The sequence below is a fragment of the Hordeum vulgare genome, chromosome 7H, assembly GCF_904849725.1.
Source record: "Hordeum vulgare subsp. vulgare chromosome 7H, MorexV3_pseudomolecules_assembly, whole genome shotgun sequence".
Taxonomy (NCBI): domain Eukaryota; kingdom Viridiplantae; phylum Streptophyta; class Magnoliopsida; order Poales; family Poaceae; genus Hordeum; species Hordeum vulgare.
This window is the reverse complement of record NC_058524.1, coordinates 579,558,457-579,583,926: the sequence shown is the minus strand read 5'-3', so window position 1 is coordinate 579,583,926 and position 25,470 is coordinate 579,558,457. Positions and strand designations below refer to the sequence as shown.

The 25,470-nt window shown below is 42.4% G+C and overlaps 1 protein-coding gene across 1 annotated transcript; it reads left to right on the top strand.

Annotated features, from left to right (window-relative positions):
* Window positions 1-1,148: 1,148 nt before the first annotated feature.
* LOC123412178 (glutathione synthetase, chloroplastic-like) lies at window positions 1,149-8,541 on the top strand. Its single transcript, XM_045105117.1, has 13 exons — window positions 1,149-1,519; window positions 3,880-4,049; window positions 4,141-4,216; window positions 4,436-4,566; window positions 4,696-4,818; window positions 4,893-4,973; window positions 5,126-5,206; window positions 5,292-5,361; window positions 5,627-5,748; window positions 6,103-6,242; window positions 6,319-6,511; window positions 6,587-6,714; window positions 7,924-8,541. The coding sequence occupies exons 1-12, from the start codon at window positions 1,211-1,213 to the stop codon at window positions 6,708-6,710; spliced, it is 1,620 nt and encodes a 539-aa protein (XP_044961052.1). The 5' UTR covers window positions 1,149-1,210; the 3' UTR covers window positions 6,711-6,714; window positions 7,924-8,541.
* Window positions 8,542-25,470: the final 16,929 nt, after the last annotated feature.

Genomic DNA, 25,470 nt, shown 5'->3' with positions numbered 1-25,470 from the left:
GACTCTTGAGGAAGTGTAATCCTTCTCATTCCGACATTCAACACATGGACAAAACATATAGCCACCACCATGCTTGTTCGCATCGGCTGCATCTCGAGAAGAATGCACGCCTTCTCTGTAAGCGGTTGTGCGTCGATCACCGTACATCCATGGATGGCTCATCTGTGTTATATGACAGTATATCAAATACAATCACGATCCTAAAAATTAGTACCGCACGGTCTAAACGAGGAAATATAGTTGCTAACCTTTTAGAATAAGTAGAAATAAAGAGGAAGAGGTTTAAGCGTGGCTCAGGCATCTCATATCGTAGTTGTGTTCGGTGAACTAAAGCGGCATCGCTCTAACACACATTTCAACAAACACCTCTAGTGCATCAAAAAAAAGTGGAGAGCTAGCACACACCCACAATCCTCCATCCAAGAAAAATGCAAGGAAGAGGGGAGAGGGGGGCTGTGCTATATATAGGCAGAGAACTTTAGTCCCGGTTTGAGACACAAACCGGGACTAAATGTGACGCACATGCGGGCTGCCCACCGCGTAGCCCTTTAGTCCTGGTTTGGAACACGAACCGGGACTAAAGGCTCCTTACGGGCCACGACTAAAGCCTCGAGAGAGGCATTGAGAATTGGAGCGACGTGGCCGGCCTTTAGTCCCGGCCCAGAGGCAGGCCGGGACTAAAGGGTCCCGGCCAAAGGCCCGTTCTCCACTAGTGTTATAGACTCATTTTTTATCGAAAAGTGATATGTTACAGTAACATATTATGTTACTGTAAATACCCTTCTCTTCATTAACTACACGACACGTGAGCAATTTGTTATGTTACTGGCTAAGTTACTCTTACCATGACTAGTCTAAGCAGGAGGAAACAAGGCATGTATTATTCCACCGCCCAGCAAGCATATGCCCCCCTCATGCCTATCATCAAGTCACCTCATTTGGAGTGGATGATGTGGACTGAATCGGTGTGTGGCAATCCGCGCGCAACATTAACTATCATCACGCGTGGCAAATGAGCGCGGACGTTGACGCCCTGCTTGTCCCTACGTTACGCGCATCAGCGTCACCTTTTCTATCATAACACATGCATTCCATGTATACCTTCATATATGTTCCCCTTCTCCTCTCCCATCTCACCTACTATATATGAACTGCTTCCGCTCGCTCCTCTCACTCCAGTGGAACTCCACCAAGCAAGCAAGAAACGACCATGGCGGCCGCCAACGCATTTACCAGCGCTTCCATATCCTGCGCTGCGAGCCTGAGCGGCTCGGTCAATGTGATGGCCGTGTGCCCGCGCTCCGTCGTTGCCGCGAGACCGTCGTCATCCTCGTGCTTGCGTCCTGCGCGGTGCGCCGTCGTAGGGACAGCAACGCCCGTGGCTGCCACGACGGAGGGTGGCGACGGGAGGCGGTTCGAGCAGCTGGCGGTGCCGCCGGGGCTGGTGGATGAGCTCGTGGAGGAGGCGCTCGTCTGGTGCTCGCAGCACGGCCTCGTCGTCGGCGACAAGAACCATCCGGTGACGTGACCTTGCTAGCTCATTTCCTTCGTTGGAGCATAAGCTGCACAACTATTAACGCAGTCATCTCTTATAGCCCTGGTACATTCAATTTTGCATATTTGATCGGCTGACTTAGTTTTGAACTTTTGATACAAGCCGGAGACACCATTTATGCTTTTGATTGAACCGTGGAACAATTTTTTTAACACAATACAGACGCAAGCGCTCATATACACGCGCATACATTCAACCCTATGAACGCACACACGCATATCTTACCCATATGAGCACCTTTGAGAGACTGAGTCGACATATCATCTTGAGATTTACGAAGTCATCGTAGGCACCTCCTCATGGAGTGGGACGTCTCCTCACAGTGAAACCATATCGCTGAAAATTCTGAAATAAATTCAGGAATAATTTAAACATCAGGACTTGAACTTTAAAGGGTTGGGGATATCATTGTCGGTCTAACCATCCAACCACAGATTGGTTTGCCCTTGGAACAATTAAGTACTACCTCCGTTCCTAAATATATGTCATTTTAGAGATTTCACTATGTATTAGATACGGAGCAAAACAAATTAATCTACATTTTAAAATATATTTATATACATTTGTATGTAGTTTACAGTGAAAATTTTAAAATATATATATATATTCAGAAACGGAGCAAGTAGTACGCAGAAGAATACAATTTCAACGATTCAGGTTCTAATTAACTCCGACAAGCTGAATGATTCAGGTTCAGAACAATAATTTTTCCAAGAAGAAAACAAATTGTTGGTAGACCCGTGCGAAAACAACTTGCCCAATATAGGAGTATTGCCGTCCGCGTCAAATTTTTAGATAGATTATTTCAGCACGAGGAGCACCAACTTGTTGGGTGTAACAACTGACAATGACGTAACGACAGAGACTGCTGGTGAAAGCACCATAAGGGGAATATTTGGCCCTGCAATTTTGGGACTAAACTAATGCCACACACTAAAAATAGGAAAAGGGAGGATTGGTTGATGTGGGTTCTCAGTCATCCTATACTATTCTGGAACATTATGGGTGATAGAGAGTTGACGGAGGCCATTTCTCGTTCGGCCACGTAAATTAACCATGCGTCGAGTTGCTTGATGAACTCGCCAAGCTAGTGTTGTTCTTCTATGGATGTAAAATGTTTTTGCTCCGGAAAGGAGTGTGAAATGTTTATGCCATGGACAGCCTCACGGGGGTTTGGCTTCGTTTTACTACAACAGATTAATCATTACAGATTTGCCAAGTGCTCGGCAACTGACTCGGTGTTTCCCTACTTTTCATCGGTTATTGAGTGTCAGCTAGTTCCTTTTCCGATCGAGACAGGTTTACTTAAACTTGGGTGCATTGCATCCTCGATCCGCAGTACAAAGTAAAATAAAAAATAATAACAAAAACAATCAATGTTTTCGGAAAATTTTCTGGTTTCAAAGATGCACGAATGTTTAGGTGCTTGCAGAATCTGATGGGGTAATGCGATCATCCAAGGAGGTCTAGAAAAAAAAAGTAGTGCTCAAAGTTTTGAGCACTTTTGAGTGCTGAGTTTGTTTTTCTTGTGTGGAGCTTCTTGGATGTCATTTCTCCATGAAAGTTTGCAAGCACCTAAAATAAAATATTTCAGCATCTCAGACGCCATAAATTTTAGTTTTTTGTTGTTGTTATTTTTCATTTTACTGTTCGTCGAGAGTGCAATGCACCCAGGTTTAGCCTGAACTTTTCCTTTCCGACCAGATACCAGGATTCTTCCCGCAACACTTTGGTCAAGTAGGCCCTGACCACCAACGCATCTGCACTAGTTAGTGCTCCTAGATATAAATGTGCATAGTTTTAAATAGCTGGGTATAGCCTCGTTGTAGTCTTGATATACTCTCAGCGGGGTGACGCTAAACGGTCTCATGTACAAATAGTCCGTTATAGTCTGCTATAACCGATTTGGAGGTCCGTCGCTTGACATAGCCCGCTATTTAAAACACTGTAAATGGAAGACCCATAAGCAGATTTGACAAAAACTTGAAAGGTTTTCTTTGGACGAGCATCTGAAATGTTAACAAAAACCCGGTGCATATGAAAGCATCACAACACAATCATCTTTGACATCGGGTAACTCATCTTAGCTCACCTACTTGACATGTTCAAGACAAAAAGCGAGGCAATGGGTGACCGTGCGTGCAAGGGGTGCGGTGGCCTTGCTTCCCACAATTAGAGGCATCATGTTGTAATTTTCGGGTGTTGCTATTCTTCATGCTTGTACAAACTCATCTTTCTATCAATGCATTGAGACGCAAGGTTTTTGAGTTTTTCACTAATTATGTTTTAGAATTTTGACGTAATTTGTCATGGGGTGCATTCAGAGATCAGGAAAGGCACCTGGTGTTGGTCTGCTCCATGCTCCGTTTGCTCTCTTGCCAATGTCATTCCCAAAGGTTTACTGGGAGCAAGCGCTTGAGTTGGCTCCACTTTTCAATGAGCTCGTTCACCGTGTCAGCCTGGATGGAGACTTCTTGCAGCAGACTTTGGCAAGGTTATTTTCTCAGAGAATCGAACATCAGAATTCAAAAGTGTATATGCTCTTGGATTCAGATAATTTGTGAAAATCAATGTTTCTCGTACAGGACAAAAGAAGTGGATCCATTCACCAGGAGGCTTCTAGATATTCACTCAAAGATGATGGAACTGAACAAGAAAGAGGTAAGTGTGGAACTTACATCTAAAATATACTCCCTCCGTCCCAAATTAACTTTGTACTAAAGTTAGTACAAAGTTGAGTCACTTATCTCGGAACAGAGGGAGTATAAGGTTACTATAAGTGCTAACCCTATCCAACTAAATGTTATTCTTAGGTTAACTCCAACAATGAAGTTTTATCAAAAACTCTAACAATGATGTGGTTTTGGATAAATCTTCCAGGACATTCAGTTGTGTCTAACCAGGTCTGACTACATGGTAGATGGGGCAACGGACAAGCTTCTTCAAGTAGAGCTCAACACGATCTCCACATCCTCCAATGGTCTTGCTTGTGGTGTATCTGAGCTCCATAGGTCAGATTCCATATATATCCGACTTTATTTCCTGTCTCTGCACAAATTCGCACATACATTGTCGAACTATATTTGGATATTTTTGCTGAACCATTTGATGACAATACCAATCTGGAATGCAATGTGCAGAAACCTGATCAGACACCATGAGAGGGAACTTGGTTTGGATCCAGCTAGTGTTGTTGGAAACACTGCAATAACCCAGCACGCCGAAGCATTAGCTAGTGCATGGGCTGAGTACAACAACCAAAGGTTAGGTGTTTAATTTGATGAAGACATGTAACTTCTTCAGACTTCCGTACTAACTACAAGTTTTCCTCATTCAGCGCAGTAGTTCTAGTCGTTGTTCAAGCAGAAGAAAGGTACATGTATGACCAGTATTGGATCACGGTCGCGCTGAGAGAAATATATCCTTCAGTGTACACTAATGCCATGTCGTGGCTTTATATTAGATGCCACTAATACAAAATGCAAAGGAATCTTATTCGATTTCAAAAATGGTCATAGCATGCAGTTATCAAAAAATGTATAATGTTTTTTCCTTAACTTCTGTTTTCACGTATGGGGTGACGACTATTCGCAAGACCATGGCAGAAATAGAAGCCAAAGGGGATCTTCGTCCCGATGGGACACTTGTGATGTAAGGTTCCACTGAAAGAATGTTACATGCGATGTCGCCATGCTTGATTTGAGGAACATAGAACTTTGTTTGTTTTGTCATTCAGAAACGGACGGCCAGTTGCAGTAGTTTACTTCAGGGCAGGCTATTCACCGGCTGACTACCCATCAGAAGCCGTATGTCCATCTTTCCTTTACTAGCTATGATTAAACTTGATACATGGTTAATATTTTGGTGTGTTTAATGGTTCGTTCTCTTGATGGTATATAAACATAAAATGAAGATTCGGCAAGAACTGGCAAAGGAAAAAGTGCTTGAACATAGATGTGCAAGCACAAACATAAAATTTAAGCATTGATTTTTTCTAGTACCGTTTATCGTAGTTCAACAGAATTACTCAAGTACTTGCTATTCAGACAACTGCCTTATTTTTTCTTGAAGGAATGGAGAGCAAGACTCTTGATTGAGCGTTCTTCTGCTATTAAGTGCCCATCAATAGCACATCATCTTGTCGGTACAAAGAAGATTCAGCAAGAACTGGCAAAGGAAAAAGTGCTTGAAAGGTAATCCGATTTCATTATTGTTGCATGGTGACACATGACTCGCTCAAACTTTATAGTAAACCTCGTAGTGAAAATGTAACTATCATGTTTACTGCAATAATAATATATTAAAAAATGATATGATTTGTAACTATAAGAAGAAAAAACTAATGTAATGATGATATAATTTGTTTGTAAATAGTCTACATAGCATTAAGTCTAGTCATGGTCAAACTTCAGAAGTTCAGATGGTTTGACTACATAGATAATTGGAAGTCAAGTAAAAAAGAACATTTGAGAAAATATCTAATGATACTTGTTATCAATGGTTCCTTCTGTACATGATTACTATTCTAACCCTGCATTTCGTACTAGGTTTCTTGACAACAAATCCGACATCGAAAATGTACGAAAATGCTTCGCAGGATTGTGGAGTTTGGAGAATGACAGTATAGTCAATTCCGCTATTGAATCGCCGGAGTTGTTTGTTCTCAAACCACAGAGGGAGGGTGGAGGTATTACCTCAATCTCACTATGCAGCCAAAATGTTAGACACCAATGACCGATGAGTAAACCTGATATTCCATTCAGGGAATAACATTTATGGTGATAATTTGCGTGAAACGTTGATTCGCCTTCGGAAGGATGGAAGCAATGAAATTGCAGCATACATCTTAATGCAAAGGATATTCCCACCAGCATCCCCCAGCTATCTTGTCCGCGAGGGAACTTTTGTTAGGGATAATGTGGTTTCTGAGTTCGGAATATTTGGAGCCTACCTGAGGTAATACATTATCAGCTATTGTAATACTTGACATATATTTAACACTTGCTAAAATTGTTTATTTCATGGATATAGGAACAATGACAAGGTCATTATAAATGATCAGTGCGGTTATTTGTTGAGGACCAAAGCAGCTTCACTAAATGAAGGAGGGGTGGTTGCTGGATATGCGTTTTTGAATAGCATATTTCTGACATGACAAGGTAAATACATTCCATACTTCTGTTTCATTTATCATATGTGAGTTATCAGAACTGCGAAGTTGGGACGTTCATGTTTCGTTATGTTGGTTCCACGTCTGTAAGCTCCTAAATAAGGAGTGGAATGGTATAGAGGACATGTTTAAGAAAATCATCCTAGTTGCTGGAAGGAGTGGGATGGTATAGAGCACATGTTTAAGATAAATAACTTGGTCAGCGAAAGGGATGTCAATGTTCATGTTAGACATTCTCTGAGTGCCTAATGAAGGTCGGAAAAAACTGGAATATTACAAAACCATATTCTTCTGTTAATCTGACAAGCATAAGCGAGGACAAATAACAGTTAACTATTTAAAACACTATCTTCCGACCTGAAGACAAGGGTAGTCTTGGGGTGGAGGTTCGGGAGATAAAAATAAATAAATGTGCGTTCAAACTGTTGAATGATGATGGGGTATGGGCGTATAGTAAGAGCTATTGCGAATTAAATAACAAATTCCAAAACGCTGTTACAAGTGATAGTGAAACCTACAAATTCTCCATTTTGAAAAGGTCTCGTGCAGGTCAAAATGGAATTATTTTAAAGGGTTCCTTCGTAGTTGCTGTTATACGAATGATAGGCTTGGAGAGGATTTTTGACTCAGAGATATGCTTCTTAGGTTTCAATGTAGTATATGTACGCAGATTTAACAAATGACGATATTTTGTTAGGAAGAAATATATCAGGAAGGTAAAAGTCCCCCTTAAGATAAATATTTTTGATTTGTATATCTTTGTACAATCATGTTGACTAAGGATAACTGGAATTGTAGTTAAAATATTGTGTTTTTATGACGAGGATGAAACACTCGAGCACTTCTTCCTGTTGTTCCCGTTCGCGTGCTTGCTATTGTTGACGACCCATGTCGTGCTTAATATTCCACTGCCTTCTACTCCCTCCGTTACTAAATATAAGTCTTTTAAGCGATTTCACTAGATGTCTATATACGGAGCAAAATGATTGAATGTACACTCTAAAGTATGTCTATATACATCCGTATGTAGTCCACTAGTGAAATCTCTACAAAAACTTATATTTAGGAACGGAGGGAGTAGTATCTATAATGTGGTCGGAAATTGGTTGTGTGGGGCGGATGAAAAACTTAAGGCTCAAATCCAGGTGAGACTATTATCCTTATGTTTAATAATGCCAAACTTTCCATTTTTTTACAGGTTATCTACATAGCTACGCACCGAATCCGTACGTACTCCTTACATCAGCATGTGGAGGCTCGAAGTTTCGAGACTTTGGATGCAAGCATTTGGAGATGGACGTACGAGCTTTATTCAAGAGGTTTCTATGGTAGCATAACAATAGGTTTAGTGAACACGAGAGTCTTATGTACAAATGTATTATTCGTGGTCGTGTTTTTTTTTCTATTTATGTAATACCTTAAAAATTGTACAATAGAATGACTGTGTGCATCAATCGATGCAAATGCCCACTAGTGGAGAATGGGCCTTTAGTCCCGGTTAGGAACGGTCTTTAGTCCCGGATCATCAACCGAGACTAAAGAGTGAGGACTAAAGGGTTGGCCACACCCGGGGACTAGAGTCCCTCCACGTGACAGCGAGTGTGTGGCGGGAGGTGGAGGACCTTTAGCTTCGGTTGGTGTCACCAACCGGGACTAAAGAGTTTGCATTTTTTTGTTTGGGTTTAGGGTTTATAGTTTATTTTTCATTTTGATTTTGCGTATTCCATTTAACTCTTTTTCATTTCAAACATATTTTAGCTACTACATATTGTACACGTTTATGAATATATAATAAAATTTCTCGTACGATCATATATATATAGGGTAACTACCCCTGGGTGGTAGGATGTATTTTTCCTATAGGACAAATTTTATCTACCACCGGTGGTAGTTACCATCACTTGCGTTTTGTATGTTGTATGTAGTATCTATCAAATCGGAGAGTATGTATGTGTAGTATGTAGTATGTAATCATGTTTAGGTAGTATATATACTATTTTTTTGGTAGTATGTATTATATTTTGTGTATGCTCTTTTTTACATACAAATATATACGTATTTTACAAATATAATAAAAATTATGGATCAACTTGTAAGTTTTTCATATAACTCACTTTGAAAAATCTTATATATAGTATATGAACATAATAGAAACGATAAATTAGTATATATACTCCTACCACCCAGGGGTAGTTACCCCACATGTTCCGTATACTACCACGCAGGAATATATATACTAATTTATTGTTTCTATTATGTTCATATACTATATATAAGATTTTTCAAAGCGAGTTATATGAAAAAAATACAAGTTGACCCATAGTTTTTATTGTATTTGTGAAATACGTATATATTTGTATGTAAAAAAGAGCATACACAAAATATGATACATACTACAAAAAAATAGTATATATACTACCTAAACATGATTATATACTACATACTACACATACATATTCTCCGATTTGATAGATACTACATACAACATACAAAACGCAAGTGGTGGTAACTACCACCGGTGGTACATAAAATTTGTCATATATATATATATATATATATATATATATATATATATATATATTCTAGGTATGACCTCACTGAGGAAAAATCCCGCAATTTCCTTTTGAATTACTCGTATGCGGTTCTCTGGTAGGAGCTTCTTTCGCATTTCATCAATCTTTAAACAAAGGAGATCAATATTAATACATTAGTTGTATATATATAGAAAAAATATATCCTACCATCCAGGGGTAGTTACCCCACATGTTCAAGATACTACCATGCGGGAGTATATATACTAATTTATCATTTTAATTATGTTCATATATTATATACAAGATTTTTCAAAGTAAGTTACATGAAAAAATTACTAGTTGACTCATAGTTTTTATTATATTTGTGAAATACATATATATATTTGTATGTAAAAAAGAGCATACACAAAGTATGATACATACTACCAAAAAAACAATATATATACTACCTAAACATGATTATATACTACATACTACACATACATACTCTTTAATTTGATACATACTCCATACAACATACAAAACACAAGTGGTGGTAACTACCACCGGTGGTAGCTAAAATTTGTCCTATATAGAAAAAATATATACTAGATCATTATATAAAATTTGTGAATAGTGTTTACATACCTCACGTTGTTGTTCATTAAACTGCCGACATTTGATCGACATGCGAATGTTCTCGCACACGTAGTATGTGCATAAACTAGTCCTCTATTGCTGACTCATGCACTTTGCGAGAATATAATTAAATGAGATAATAATCGAGCAAGATAATGATATTGAAACTGAAATTAAAGAGAAGTGCGGACATATCTAGTACTACTTAATTAATTACCTTGACCACTTTCCAATGCAGTTTCGGTTGCCATTCACCGCTAACCTCTTTGATGAACCATTTCCAAACCCTTCCTGCAAAGGAAATGAATAAAACAGCTATTAATTACTTGATATATCACAAAATGAACAAAAGATGTTTGATATAGCTAGTGTGATAATGATTGAAATTACCTTTCAAGCATTTTAATTACGTTGGTGTAATCTTGAGGATTTTTATTTAGTGATTCTTCAACTTTAACAATTCCAGCAACAACTCTAATGTTTAGCAGCATCTAGTGAAACTTGTGCACGTTTATACAAGCAGGCATGCATAACTCATCAACTAGAGTTAACATTCAGTAAGCAAAATAGAATTTATAGTACAAGACACTAACACTCACTTGAAGATGTAAGGACATAGTATTTCTATTTTGGTATTTTGTTCCTTTAAGAACCTTAGCAAGTTCCTCTCTCAGTCTTCGGGGAAGTCTTCTATCAATTTTTTAGTAAGGGTATATGGGTCAATGAACTCAATGACATAGATTCGCTCTGTTTTGCATTCGAGAATCTTCATTCTACAAAATAGCATAGAAAAGAATATAGTGAGGATAATTACACGCAATGAACGAGTTGAGTTAGAGACTTAAATTACAGGAAAAAAATCACTTACAGACAATATGAACTGACGCTAGATTTGTCGAGTGAGTCTTGATTGTATAACTGAAACAATTCCTCAAACTCAATGAATAGATCATTTTCATAGAAGTAATGCTCTTCCTTGACTTTCACCATGAGGTGCAATCACCCGTTGGCAAATTCTCCCATGTACCACTCATGCAATCTTTACATTTGTGCTGTTAGCTGTGGGACCTGCTCAGGTTTGACCAGAGGTTGCCCGGCGACATATCGTCGTGCTACTTTAGCCATGGGGATATCCTCGATGCCTAAGAGTTGATTAAAACTTAGGCCGATGTCTGTAGCAGCGTCGCTCACCACTTTGAGCGGGGGGGGGGGGGGATTGTATTGCCTATTCTCTGAGCTGGGGAACTGTTTTCCCATTTTTTACTATGTGTAGGTCTCGACTCCTGCATTTGTTTTTTATGTAATATCCTAAAAGAATGGTCATAGTGTGATAGCTTATTCGCCACATGTCATGGGGGTCGCTGAAGAAATTCCACAAAGTGGTCTATGATTTCCTCACGTATTTTCGCCTTCGGCAGCGGAGCCAGATTTGGTGCAAAACGGGCTTTCACTTCGGAAGCCACAACCTCGTCCAGTTCCTTGTGAGTCATATCGTCAGCTAACTTCTTTTTGGGGGCAGCCTCGCCTTTAGCTTTCTTCTTTCTAATTTCTTCTGAACAATATTAGTCGTCGACAGAGTGGTGGTCTTCTGCTTTTGGTGTTGGGGAACGTCGCATGGGAAACAAAAATTTTCCTACGCGCACGAAGACCTATCATGGTGATGTCCATCTACGAGAGGGGATTTCCGATCTACCTACCCTTGTAGATCGCACAGCAGAAGCGTTTAAGAAACGCGGTTGATGTAGTGGAACGTCCTCACGTCCCTCGATCTGCCCCGCGAACCGTCCCACGATCAGTTCCACGATCTAGTGCCGAACGGACGGCACCTCCGCGTTCAGCACACGTACAGCTCGATGATGATCTCGGCCTTCTTGATCCAGCAAGAGAGACGGAGAGGTAGATGAGTTCTCCGGCAGCATGACGGTGCTCCGGAGGTTGGTGGTGATCTAATCTCAGCAGGGCTCCGCCCGAGCTCCGCAGAAACGCGATCTAGAGGTAAAACCGTGGAGATATGTGGTCGGGCTGTCGTGGCAAAGTTGTTTCAAATCAGCCCTAAAACCTCCGTATATATAGGGGGAAGAGGGGGAGCCTTGCCTTGGGGTCCAAGGACCCCAAAGGAGTTCGGCCGAGCCAAGGGGGGCAACCCTCCCCTTCCAAACCGAGTCCAACTAGGTTTGGAAGGAGGAGTCCTTCCCCCTTTTCCCACCTCCTCTTTTTTTTCTCTTTGATTTTCTTCCTATGCCGCATAGGGCCTCCTTGGGCTGTCCCACCAGCCCACTAAGGGCTGGTGCGCCACCCCCAAGGCCTATGGGCTTCCCCGGGGTCGGTTGGCCCCCCCGGTGAACACCCGGAACCCATTCGTCATTCCCGGTACATTCCGGGTAACTCCGAAAACCTTCCGGTAATCAAATGAGGTCATCATATATATCAATCTTCGTTTCCGGACCATTCCGGAAACCCTCGTGACGTCCATGATCTCATCCAGGACTCCGAACAACATTCGGTAACCAACCATATAACTCAAATACGCATAAAACAACGTCGAACCTTGAGTGTGCAGACCCTGCGGGTTCGAGAACTATGTAGACATGACCCGAGAGACTCCTCGGTCAATATCCAATAGCGGGACCTGGATGCCCATATTGGATCCTACATATTCTATGAAGATCTTATCGTGTGAACCTCAGTGCCAAGGATTCATATAATCCCGTATGTCATTCCCTTTGTCCTTCGGTATGTTACTTGCCGAGATTCGATCGTCAGTATCCGCATACCTATTTCAATCTCGTTTACCGGCAAGTCTCTTTAGTCGTTCCGTAATACAAGATCCCGCAACTTACACTAAGTCACATTGCTTGCAAGGCTTGTGTGTGATGTTGTATTACCGAGTGGGCCCCGAGATACCTCTCCGTCACACGGAGTGACAAATCCCAGTCTCGATCCATACTAACTCAACGAACACCTTCGGAGATACCTGTAGAGCATCTTTATAGTCACCCAGTTACGTTGCGACGTTTGATACACACAAAGTATTCCTCCGGTGTCAGTGAGTTATATGATCTCATGGTCATAGGAACAAATACTTGACACGCAGAAAACAGTTGCAACAAAATGACACGATCAACATGCCACGTCTATTAGTTTGGGTCTAGTCCATCACATGATTCTCCTAATGATGTGATCCCGTTATCAAGTGACAACACTTGCCTATGGTCAGGAAACCTGGACCATCTTTGATCAACGAGCTAGTCAACTAGAGGCTTACTAGGGACAGTGTTTTGTCTATGTATCCACACATGCACTGTGTTTCCAATCAATACAATTATAGAATGGATAATAAACGATTATCATGAACTAAGAAATATAATAATAACTAATTTATTATTGCCTCTAGGGCATATTTCCAACAGTCTCCCACTTGCACTAGAGTCAATAATCTAGTTCACATCACCATGTGATTTCAACGAATCCAACACCCATATAGTTATGGGGTCTGATCACGTCTTGCTCGTGAGAGAGGTTTTAGTCAACGATTCTGAAACTTTCAGATCCGTGTGTTCTTTTACAAATCTTTATGTCATCTTATAGATGCTGCTACTATGTGCTATTCGGAAATACTCCAAATATCTACTCTACTATACGAATCCGTTTCACTACTCAAAGTTATTCGGATTAGTGTCAAAGCTTGCATCGACGTAACCCTTTACGACGAACTCTTTAACCACCTCCATAATCGAGAAAAATTCCTTAGTCTATTTAGTTACTAAGGATAACTTTGACCGCTGATTAGTGATTCAATCCTGGATCACTCTGTGTACCTCTTAACAGACTTGCTTCAAGGCACACATCAGGTGCGGTACTCAGCATGGCATACTTTAGAGTCTATGGCTAAGGCATAGAAGATGACCTTCGTCTATTCTCTTTATTCTGCCGTGGTCGGGTTTTGAGTCTTACTCAAATTCACACCTTACAACGCAACCAAGAACTCCTTCTTTGCTGATCTATTTTGAACTCCTTCAAAAACTTGTCAAGGCATGCATCTTGTTGAAACTTCCATTAAGCGCTTTCGATCTATCTCCATGGATCTTTGATGCTCAACGTTCAAGTAGCTCAATCCAGGTATTCCTTTGAAAACTCCTTTCAAACAACCTTGTATGCTTTACAGAAATTCTACATTACTTCTGATCCACAATATGTCAACCACATTACTTATCAGAAATTCTATAGTGCTCCCACTCACTTCTTTGGAAATACAAGTTTCTCATAAACCTTGTACAAACCCAAATTCTTTGATCATCTCATCAAAGTGTATATTCCAACTCCAAGATGCTTGCACCAGTCCATTGAAGGATCACTGGAGCTTGCATACTTGCTAGTATCTTTAGGATCGACAAAACCTCGTGGTTGTATCACATACAATGTTTGCTCAAGGAAACCGTCGAGGAAACAATGTTTTGACATCCTACGTGCAATATTTCATAAATAATGCAACAACTACTAACATAATTCTAATAGACTTTTAGCATTGCTACGAGTGAGAAAGTCTCATCATAGTCAACTATTTGATCTTGTCGGAAACATCTTTGCGACAAGTCGAGCTTTTCTTAATAGTGACTTATCACCATCATCGTCTGTCTTCCTTTTAAAGATCCATCTTTACTCAATAGTCCTACGACCAGCAAGTAGTTCTTCCAAAGTCTACACTTTGTTTTCATACATGGATCCTCTCTCGGATTTCATGGCCTCCAGCCATTTGTCGGAATACGGGCCCACCATTGCTTTCTCCATAACTCGTAGGTTCACTGTTGCTCAACAACATGACCTCCAAGACAGGGTTACCGTACCACTCTGCAGTAGTACGCGACCTTGTCAACCTACGAGGTTTGTAGTAACTTGATCCGATGCTCAATGATCACCATCATCAGCTTCCACTTCAATTGGTGTAGGCGCCACAGGAACAACTTCCCGCGCCCTGCTACACACTGGTTGAAGTGATGGTTCAATAACCTCATCAAGTTCTACCACCCTCCCACTCAATTCTTTCGAGAGAAACCTTTCCTCGAGAAAGGATTCGTTTCTAGAAACAAACACTTTGCTTTCGGATCTGAGATAGGAGATGTACCCAACTGTTTTGGATATCCTATGAAGATGCATTTATCCGCTTTGGGTTCGAGCTTATCAGACTGAAACTTTTTCACATAAGTGTCGAAGCCCCAAACTTTCAAGAAACGACAGTTTAGATTTCTCTAAACCTCAGTCTATATTGTGTCATCGCAACGGAAATACGCGGTGCCCTATTTAAAGTGAATGCGGTTGTCTCTAATGCATAACCCATAAACGATAGTGGTAATTCGATAAGAGACATCATAGCATGCACCATACCAAATAGTGCGTGGCTATGACGTTCAGACACATCATCACACTATGATGTTTCAGGTGGCATGAACTGCGAAACAATTTCCACATTGTCTTAACTGCGTACCAAAACTCGTAACTCAGATATTCATTTCTATGATCATATCGTAGACAGTTTATCCTCTCGTTACGACGAACTTCACTCCGAAACAGAATTGAACTTTTCAATATTTCAGACTTGTGATTCATTAAGTAAATACTCTTGTATCTACTCAAATCATCATTGAAGTAAGAACATAATGATATTCACTGCGTGCCTCAGCACCCATTGGACTGCATACATCAAAATGTATAACTTCCAACAAGTTACTATCTTGTTTCATCTCAATGAAAACAAGGCCTTGCTCATGTGGTATGATTTGCATGTCACTAGTGATTCAAAATCAGGTGAGTATAATGATCCATCATCATGGAGCCTCTTCATGCAATTTATACCAACATGACTCAAGCGGCAGTGCCACAAGTAAGTGGTACTATTATCATTACCTCGTATCTTTTGGCACCAATATCATGAACATGTGTAACACTACGATCGAGATTCAATAAACCATTGAAGATGATTATTCAAGAAAATAGAGTAACCATTATTTCTTTAAATGAATAATCGTATTGCAATAAACACGATCCAATCATGTTCATGCTTAACGCAAGCACCAAATAACAATTATTTAGGTCTAACACCAATCCCGATGGTAGAGGGAGCGTGCGACGTTTGATCATATCAACCTTGGAAACACTTCCAACACGTATCGTCACCTCGCCTTTAGCTAGTCTCCGTTTATGCCGTAGCTTTCATTTCGTGTTACTAATCACTTAGCAACCGAACCGGTATCCAATACCCTCATGCTACTAGGAGTACTAGTAAAGTACACATCAACATCATGTATATCAAATATACTTCTTTCGACTTTTGCCAGCCTTCTTATCTACCAAGTATCTAGAGTTGCTCCGCCTCAGTGACTGTTCCCCTCATTACAGAAGCACTTAGTCTCAGGTTTGGGTTTAATTTTAGGTCTCTTCATTAGTGCAGCAACTGTTTTGCCGTTTCACGAAGTATCCCTTCTAGCCCTTGCCTTTCTTGAAACTTAGTGGTTTTACAAACCATCAACTATTGATGCTCCTTCTTGATTTCTACTTTCGCAGTGTCAAACATCGCGAATCGCTCAAGGATCATTGTATCTATCCTTGATATGTTATAGTTCATCACGAAGCTCTCACAGCTTGGTGGCAGTGACTTTGGAGAACCATCACTATCTCATCTGGAAGATTAACTCCCACTTGATTCAAGCGATTGCCGTACTCAGACAATCTGAGCACACGCTCAACGATTGAGCTTTTTTCCTTTACTTTGTGGACAAAGAATCTTGTCGGAGGTCTCGTACCTCTTAACAAGGGCACAAGCATGAAATCACAATTTCATCTCTTTAGAACATCACTTATGTTCCATGACGTTTCAAAACGTCTTCGGCGCCTTGCTTCTAAGCCATTAAGTATTTTGCACTGAACTATCGCGTAGTCATCAGAAACGTGTATGTCGGATGTTTACATCATCCACAGACGACGCTCGAGGTGCAGCACACCGAGTGGTGCATTAAGGACATAAGCCTTCTGCGCAGCAACGAGGACAATCCTCGGTTTTACAGACTTAGTCTGCAAAGTTTGCTACTATCAACTTTCAAATAAATTTTCTCTAGGAACATATAAAAACAGTAGAGCTATAGCGCAAGCTACATCGTAATTCGCAAAGACCATTAGACTATGTTCATGACAATTAGTTCAATTAATCATATTACTTAAGAACTCCCACTCAAAAAGTACAACTCTCTAGTCATTTGAGTGGTACATGATCCAAATCCACTATCTCAAGTCCGATCATCACGTGAGTCGAGAATAGTTTCAGTGGTAAGCATCTCTATGCTAATCATATCAACTATACGATTCATGCTCGACCTTTCGGTCTCATGTGTTCCGAGGCCATGTCTGCACATGCTAGGCTCGTCAAGCTTAACCCGAGTGTTCCGCGTGTGCAACTGTTTTGCACTCGTTGTATGTGAACGTTGAGTCTATCACACCCGATCATCACGCGGTGTCTCGAAACGAAGAACTGTCGCAACTGTGCACAGTCGGGGAGAACACAATTTCGTCTTGAAATTTTAGTGAGAGATCACCTCATAATGCTACCGTCGTTCTAAGCAAGATAAGGTGCATAAAGGATTAACATCACATGCAATTCATAAGTGACATGATATGGCCATCATCATGCGCTTCTTGATCTCCATCACCAAAGCACCGGCACGATCTTCTTGTCACCAGCGTCACACCATGATCTCCATCAACGTGTCTGTTGGGGAACGTCGCATGGGAAACAAAAATTTTCCTACGCGCACGAAGACCTATCATGGTGATGTCCATCTACGAGAGGGGATGAGTGATCTACGTACCCTTGTAGATCGTACAGCAGAAGCGATTAGAGATCGCGGTTGATGTAGTGGAACGTCCTCACGTCCCTCGATCCGCCCCGCGAACAATCCCGCGATCAGTCCCACGATCTAGTACCGAACGGACGGCACCTCCGCGTTCAGCACACGTACAACTCGACGATGATCTCGGCCTTCTTGATCCAGCAAGAGAGACGGAGAGGTAGAAGAGTTCTCCGGCAGCGTGACGGTGCTCCGGAGGTTGGTGATGATCTTGTCTCAGCAGGGCTCCGCCCGAGCTCCGCAGAAACGCGATCTAGAGGAAAAACTATGGAGGTATGTGGTCGGGCAGCCGTGAGAAAGTCGTCTCAAATCAGCCCTAAAACCTCCGTATATATAGGTGGGAGGGAGGGGAGGAGGCAGCCTCAAAACCTAAAGGGTTGGCCGAAATTGGAGGTGGAGGAGTCCTACTCCAATCCTACTTGGAGTAGGATTCCACCTTCCCACTTGGAAACTCTTTCCACCTTGTGTTTTTTCCTTCTCAAACCTTATGGGCCTTAGTGGGAACTTATTCCAGCCCACTAGGGGCTGGCTTATCTCTTCCCATAGCCCATGAGACCCCTTGGGGCGTGACACCCCTCCCGATGGTCCCCGGCACCCCTCCCGGCACTCCCGGTACACTACCGATGAGCCCGAAACTTTTCCGGTAATGCACGAAAACCTTCCGGTAACCAAATGAGGTCATCCTATATATCAATCTTCGTTTCCGGACCATTCCGGAAACCCTCGTGACGTCCGTGATCTCATCCGGGACTCCGAACAACATTCGGTAACCAACCATATAACTCAAATACGCATAAAACAACGTCGAACCTTAAGTGTGCAGACCCTGCGGGTTCGAGAACTATGTAGACATGACCCGAGAGACTCCTCGGTCAATATCCAATAGCGGGACCTGGATGACCATATTGGATCCTACATATTCTACGAAGATCTTATCGTTTGAACCTCAGTGCCAAGGATTCATATAATCCCGTATGTCATTCCCTTTGTCCTTCGGTATGTTACTTGCCCGAGATTCGATCGTCAGTATCCGTATACCTATTTCAATCTCGTTTACTGGCAAGTCTCTTTACTCGTTCCGTAATACAAGATCCCGCAACTTACACTAAGTTACATTGCTTGCAAGGCTTGTGTGTGATGTTGTATTACCGAGTGGGCCCCGAGATACCTCTCCGTTCACACGGAGTGACAAATCCCAGTCTTGATCCATACTAACTCAACTAACACCTTCGGAGATACCTGTAGAGCATCTTTATAGTCACCCAGTTATGTTGCGACGTTTGATACACACAAAGCATTCCTCCGGTGTCAGTGAGTTATATGATCTCATGGTCATAGGAATAAATACTTGACACGCAGAAAACAGTAGCAACAAAATGACACGATCAACATGCTACGTCTATTAGTTTGGGTCTAGTCCATCACATGATTCTCCTAATGATGTGATCCCGTTATCAAGTGACAACACTTGCCTATGGCCAGGAAACCTTGACCATCTTTTGAACAACGAGCTAGTCAACTAGAGGCTTACTAGGGACAGTGTTTTGTCTATGTATCCACACAAGTATTGTGTTTCCAATCAATACAATTATAGCATGGATAATAAACGATTATCATGAACTAAGAAATATAATAATAACTAATTTATTATTGCCTCTAGGGCATATTTCCAACAGTGTCGCCATCGGGGTTGTCGTGCTACTCATGCTATTACTACTAAAGCTACATCCTAGCAAAATAGTAAACGCATCTGCAAGCACAAACGTTAGTTTAAAGACAACCCTATGGCTCCTGCCGGTTGCCGTACCATCGACGTGCAAGTCGATATTATCTATCACAACATGATCATCTCATACATCCAATATATCACATCATATCGTTGGCCATATCACATCACAAGCATACCCTGCAAAAACAAGTTAGACGTCCTCTAATTTTGTTGTTGCATGTTTTACGTGGTGACCATGGGTATCTAGTAGGATCCCATCTTACTTACGCAAACACCACAACGGAGATATATGAATTGCTATTTAACCTCATCCAAGGACCTCCTCGGTCAATTCTGATTCAACCAAAGTTGCAGAAACTGACACCCGCCAGTCATCTTTGAGCAACGGAGTTACTCGTAGCGATGAAACCAGTCTCTCGTAAGCGTACGAGTAATGTCGGTCCGAGCCGCTTCGATCCAACAATACCGCGGAATCAAGAAAAGACTAAGGAGGGCAGCAAAACGCACATCACCGCCCACTAAAACTTTTGTGTTCCACTCGAGAAGACATCTACGCATGAACCTACCTCATGATGCCACTGTTGGGGAACGTCGCATGGGAAACAAAAATTTTCCTACGCGCACGAAGACCTATCATGGTGATGTCCATCTACGAGAGGGGATTTCCGATCTAGGTACCCTTGTGGATCGCACAGCAGAAGCGTTTAAGAAATGCGGTTGATGTAGTGGAACGTCCTCACGTCCCTCAATCCGCCCCGCGAACCGTCCCGCGATCAGTCCCACGATCTAGTGCCGAACGGACGGCAGCTCCGCGTTCAGCACACGTACAGCTCGACGATGATCTCGGCCTTCTTGTTCCAGCAAGAGAGACGGAGAGGTAGATGAGTTCTCCGGCAGCGTGACGGTGCTCCGGAGGTTGGTTGTGATCTTATCTCAGCAGGGCTCCGCCCGAGCTCCGCAGAAACGCGATCTAGAGGTAAAACCGTGGAGATATGTGGTCGGGCTGTCGTGGCAAAGTTGTTTCAAATCAGCCCTAAAACCTCCGTATATATAGGGGGAAGAGGGGGAGCCTTGCCTTGGGGTCCAAGGACCCCAAAGGAGTTCGGCCGAGCCAAGGGGGGCAACCCTCCCCTTCCAAACCGAGTCCAACTAGGTGTGGAAGGAGGAGTCCTTCCGCCTTTTCCCACCTCCTCTTTTTTTTTTCTCTTTGATTTTCTTCCTATGGCGCATAGGGCCTCCTTGGGCTGTCCCACCAGCCCACTAAGGGCTGGTGCGCCACCCCCAAGGCCTATGGGCTTCCCCGGGGTGGGTTGCCCCCCCCCCCCCGGTGAACACCCGGAACCCATTCGTCATTCCCGGTTCATTCCCGGTAACTCCGAAAACCTTCCGATAATCAAATGAGGTCATCCTACATATCAATATTCGTTTCCGGACCATTCCGGAAACCCTCGTGACGTCCGTGATCTCATCCGGGACTCCGAACAACATTCGGTAACCAACCATATAACTCAAATACGCATAAAACAACGTCGAACCTTAAGTGTGCAGACCCTGCGGGTTCGAGAACTATGTAGACATGACCCGAGAGACTCCTCGGTCAATATCCAATAGCGGGACCTGGATGCCCATATTGGATCCTACATATTCTATGAAGATCTTATCGTTTGAACCTCAGTGCCAAGGATTCATATAATCCCGTATGTCATTCCCTTTGTCCTTCGGTATGTTACTTTCCCGAGATTCGATCGTCGGTATCCGCATACCTATTTCAATCTCGTTTACCGGCAAGTCTCTTTACTCGTTCCTTAATACAAGATCCCGCAACTTACACTAAGTCACATTTCTTGCAAGGCTTGTGTGTGATGTTGTATTACCGAGTGGGCCCCGAGATACCTCTCCGTCACACGGAGTGACAAATCCCAGTCTCGATCCATACGAACTCAACGAACACCTTCGGAGATACCTGTAGAGCATCTTTATAGTCACCCAGTTACGTTGCGACGTTTGATACACACAAAGTATTCCTCCGGTGTCAGTGAGTTATATGATCTCATGGTCATAGGAACAAATACTTGACACGCAGAAAACAGTAGCAACAAAATGACACGATCAACATGCTACGTCTATTAGTTTGGGTCTAGTCCATCACGTGATTCTCCTAATGACGTGATCGAGTTATCAAGCAACAACACCTTGTTCATAATCAGAAGACAGTGACTATCTTTGATCAACTGGCTAGCCAACTAGAGGCTTGCTAGGGACAGTGTTTTGTCTATGTATCCACACATGTATATAAGTCTTCATTCAATACAATTATAGCATGGATAATAAACGATTATCTTGATACAGGAATTATAATAATAACTATATTTATTATTGCCTCTAGGGCATAATTCCAACAGTCTCCCACTTGCACTAGAGTCAATAATCTAGCCCTCACATCATCATGCGAATTACATTGTAATAAATCTAACACCCATACAGTTCTGGTGTTGATCATGCTTTGCCCGTGGAAGAGGTTTAGTCAGCGGGTCTGCTACATTCACATCCGTATGCACTTTGCATATATTCACGTCCTCCCCTTCGACGTAGTCGCGGATGAGGTTGAAGCGTCGTTTGATGTGTGTGGACTTCTTGTGAAATCGTGGTTCCTTTGCTAGGGCAATGGCACCTGTGTTGTCATAGAACAAGGTTATTGGATTCAGTGCGCTTGGCACCACTCCAAGATCCGTCATGAACTGCTTCATCTAGACACCATCCTTAGCCGCCTCCGAGGCAGCCATGTACTCCGCTTCACATGTAGAATCTGCTACGATGCTCTGCTTGGAACTGCACCAGCTTACCGCACCCCCATTAAGAATAAATACGTATCCGGTCTGCGACTTAGAGTCGTCCGGATCTGTGTCGAAGCTTGCATCGACGTAACCTTTTACGGCGAGCTCTTCGTCACCTCCATACACGAGAAACATCTCCTTAGTCCTTTTCAGGTGCTGCAGGATATTCTTGACCGCCGTCCAGTGATCCACTCCTGGATTACTCTGGAACCTACCTGCCATACTTATGGCCAGGCTAACGTCCGGTCTAGTGCACATCATTGCATACATGATAGAACCTATGGCTGAAGCATAGGGGACGGTGCTCATATGCTCTCTATCCTCATCAGTTGCTGGGCCCTGAGTCTTACTCAATCTCGTACCTTGTAAAACTGGCAAGAACCCTTTCTTGGACTGTTCCATTTTGAACCTCTTCAAAACTTTATCAAGGTATGTGCTTTGTGAAAGTCCTATCAGGCGTTTTGATCTATCCCTGTAGATCTTAATGCCTAGAATGTAAGCAGCTTCTCCTAGGTCCTTCATAGAGAAACTTTTATTCAAGTAATCCTTTATGCTCTCCAAAAACTCTACATTGTTTCCAATCAACAATATGTCATCCACATATAATATTAGAAACGCCACAGAGCTCCCACTCACTTTCTTGTAAATACAAGATTCTCCAACCACTTGTATAAACCCAAATGCTTTGATCACCTCATCAAAGCGTTTGTTCCAACTCCGAGATGCTTGCACTAGTCCATAAATGGATCGATGGAGCTTGCACACCTTGTTAGCATTTTTAGGATCGACAAAACCTTCGGGTTGCATCATATACAACTCTTCCTTAAGGAAACCGTTAAGGAACTCCGTTTTGACATCTATCTGCCAGATTTCACAATCGAAAAATGCAGCTATTGCTAACATGATTCTGACGGACTTAAGCATCGCTACGGGTGAGAATGTCTCATCGTAGTCAACTCCTTGAACTTGTGAAAAACCCTTTGCCACAAGTCGAGCTTTATAAACGGTCACATTGCCGTCAGCGTCCGTCTTCCTCTTAAAGATCCGTTTGTTCTGAATAGCCTTGCGGCCCTCAGGTAGTACTTCCAAAGTCCACACTTTGTTCTCATACATGGATCCTATCTCAGACTGCATGGCTTCTAGCCATTTGTTGGAATCTGGGCCCACCATTGCTTCTTCATAATTTGCAGGTTCATTGTTGTCTAACAACATGATTGACAAGACGGGATTACCGTACCACTCTGGAGCAGCACGTGGTCTCGTCGACCTGCGTGATTCAATAGAAACTTGAACCGGAGTTTCATGATCATCATCATTAACTTCCTCCTCAACCGGCGTCGCAACGACAGAGGTTTCCCCTTGCCCTGCGCCACCATCTAGAGGGATGAGAGGTTCGACAACCTCATCAAGTTCTATCTTCCTCCCACTCAATTCTCTCGAGAGAAACTCCTTCTCGAGAAAAGCTCTGTTTTTAGCAACAAACACTTTGCCCTCGGATTTGAGATAGAAGGTGTACCCAACTATCTCTTTTAGGTAACCTATGAAGATGCACTTTTCCGCTTTGGGTTCCAGCTTTTCAGGCTGAAGCTTTTTGACATAAGCATCACATCCCCAAACTTTAAGAAACGACAACTTTGGCCTTTTGCCATACCACAGTTCGTATGGTGTCGTCTCAACGGATTTTGATGGTGCACTATTTAAAGTGAATGCAGCTATTTCTAATGCATAACCCCAAAACGATAACGGCAAATCGGTAAGAGACAGCATAGATCGCACCCCTCTAATAAAGTACGATTACGACGTTCGGACACACCATTACGTTGTGGTGTTCCAGGCGGTGTCAACTGTGAAACAATTCCACATTGTCTTAAGTGAGCACCAAACTCGAAACTCATATATTCACTCCCACGATCAGACCGTAGGAACTTGATCTTTTTGTTACGATGATTTTCAACTTCACTCTGAAATTGCTTGAACTTTTCAAATGTTTCAGACTTGCGCTTCATTAAGTAGACATAACCATATCTACTCAAATCGTCAGTGAAGGTGAGAAAATAACGATATCCGCCGCGTGCCTCTACGCTCATCGGACCACACACATCGGTATGTATGATTTCCAACAAGTTACTTGCACGCTCCATTGTTCCGGAGAACGGAGTTTTAGTCATCTTGCGCATGAGGCATGGTTCGCATGTGTCAAGTGAATCAAAGTCAAGTGACTCCAAAAGTCCATCGGCATGGAGTTTCTTCATGCGCTTTACACCAATATGACCTAAGCGGCAGTGCCACAAAAACATGGCGCTATCATTGTTAACTCTAACTCTTTTGGTCTCAATGTTATGTATGTGTGTATCACTATCAAGATTCAATATGAACAATCCTCTCACATTGGGTGCATGACCATAAAAGATGTTACTCATAGAAATAGAACAACCATTATTCTCTGACTTAAAAGAGTAACCGTCTCGCAATAAACAAGATCCAGATATAATGTTCATGCTCAACGCAGGCACTAAATAACAATGATTCAAGTTCATAACTAATCTTGATGGTAACTAAAGTGAAACTGTGGCGACGGCGATTGCATCAACCTTGGAACCATTTCCTACGCGCATCGTCACTTCATCTTTCGCCAGCCTTCGTCTATTCCGCAGTTCCTGTTTCGAGTTGCAAATATGAGCAACAGAACCGGTATCGAATACCCAGGCACTACTACGAGAGCCGGTTAAGTACACATCAATAACATGTATATCAAATATACCTGATTTTTCTTTGGCCGCCTTCTTATCAGCCAGATACTTGGGGCAATTGCGCTTCCAGTGACCCATACCCTTGCAATAGTAACACTCTGTTTCAGGCTTAGGTCCAGCTTTGGGTTTCTTCGTCGGATTGGCAACAGGCTTGCCGCTCTTCTTTGAATTACCCTTCTTGCCTTTGCCGTTTCTCTTGAAACTATTGGTCTTATTCACCATCAACACTTGATGTTCTTTACGGAGTTCAGACTCTGCGACTTTCAGCATCGCAAACAACTCGCCGGGTGACTTGTTCATCCCTTGCATGTTGTAGTTCAACACAAAGCCTTTATAGCATGGCGGCAGTGATTGAATGATGTTGTCAGTGATAGCCTCTTGCGGG

Excerpts from the sequence above, each read along its gene's own strand:
- LOC123412178 (XM_045105117.1), top strand. The coding sequence starts at position 1,211 with ATGGCGGCCGCCAACGCATTTACCAGCGCTTCCATATCCTGCGCTGCG. Across the intron at positions 4,819-4,892 it reads GCTGAGTACAACAACCAAAG|CGCAGTAGTTCTAGTCGTTG; the intron begins GTTAGGTGTTTA and ends TTCCTCATTCAG. Across the intron at positions 6,512-6,586 it reads ATATTTGGAGCCTACCTGAG|GAACAATGACAAGGTCATTA; the intron begins GTAATACATTAT and ends TCATGGATATAG.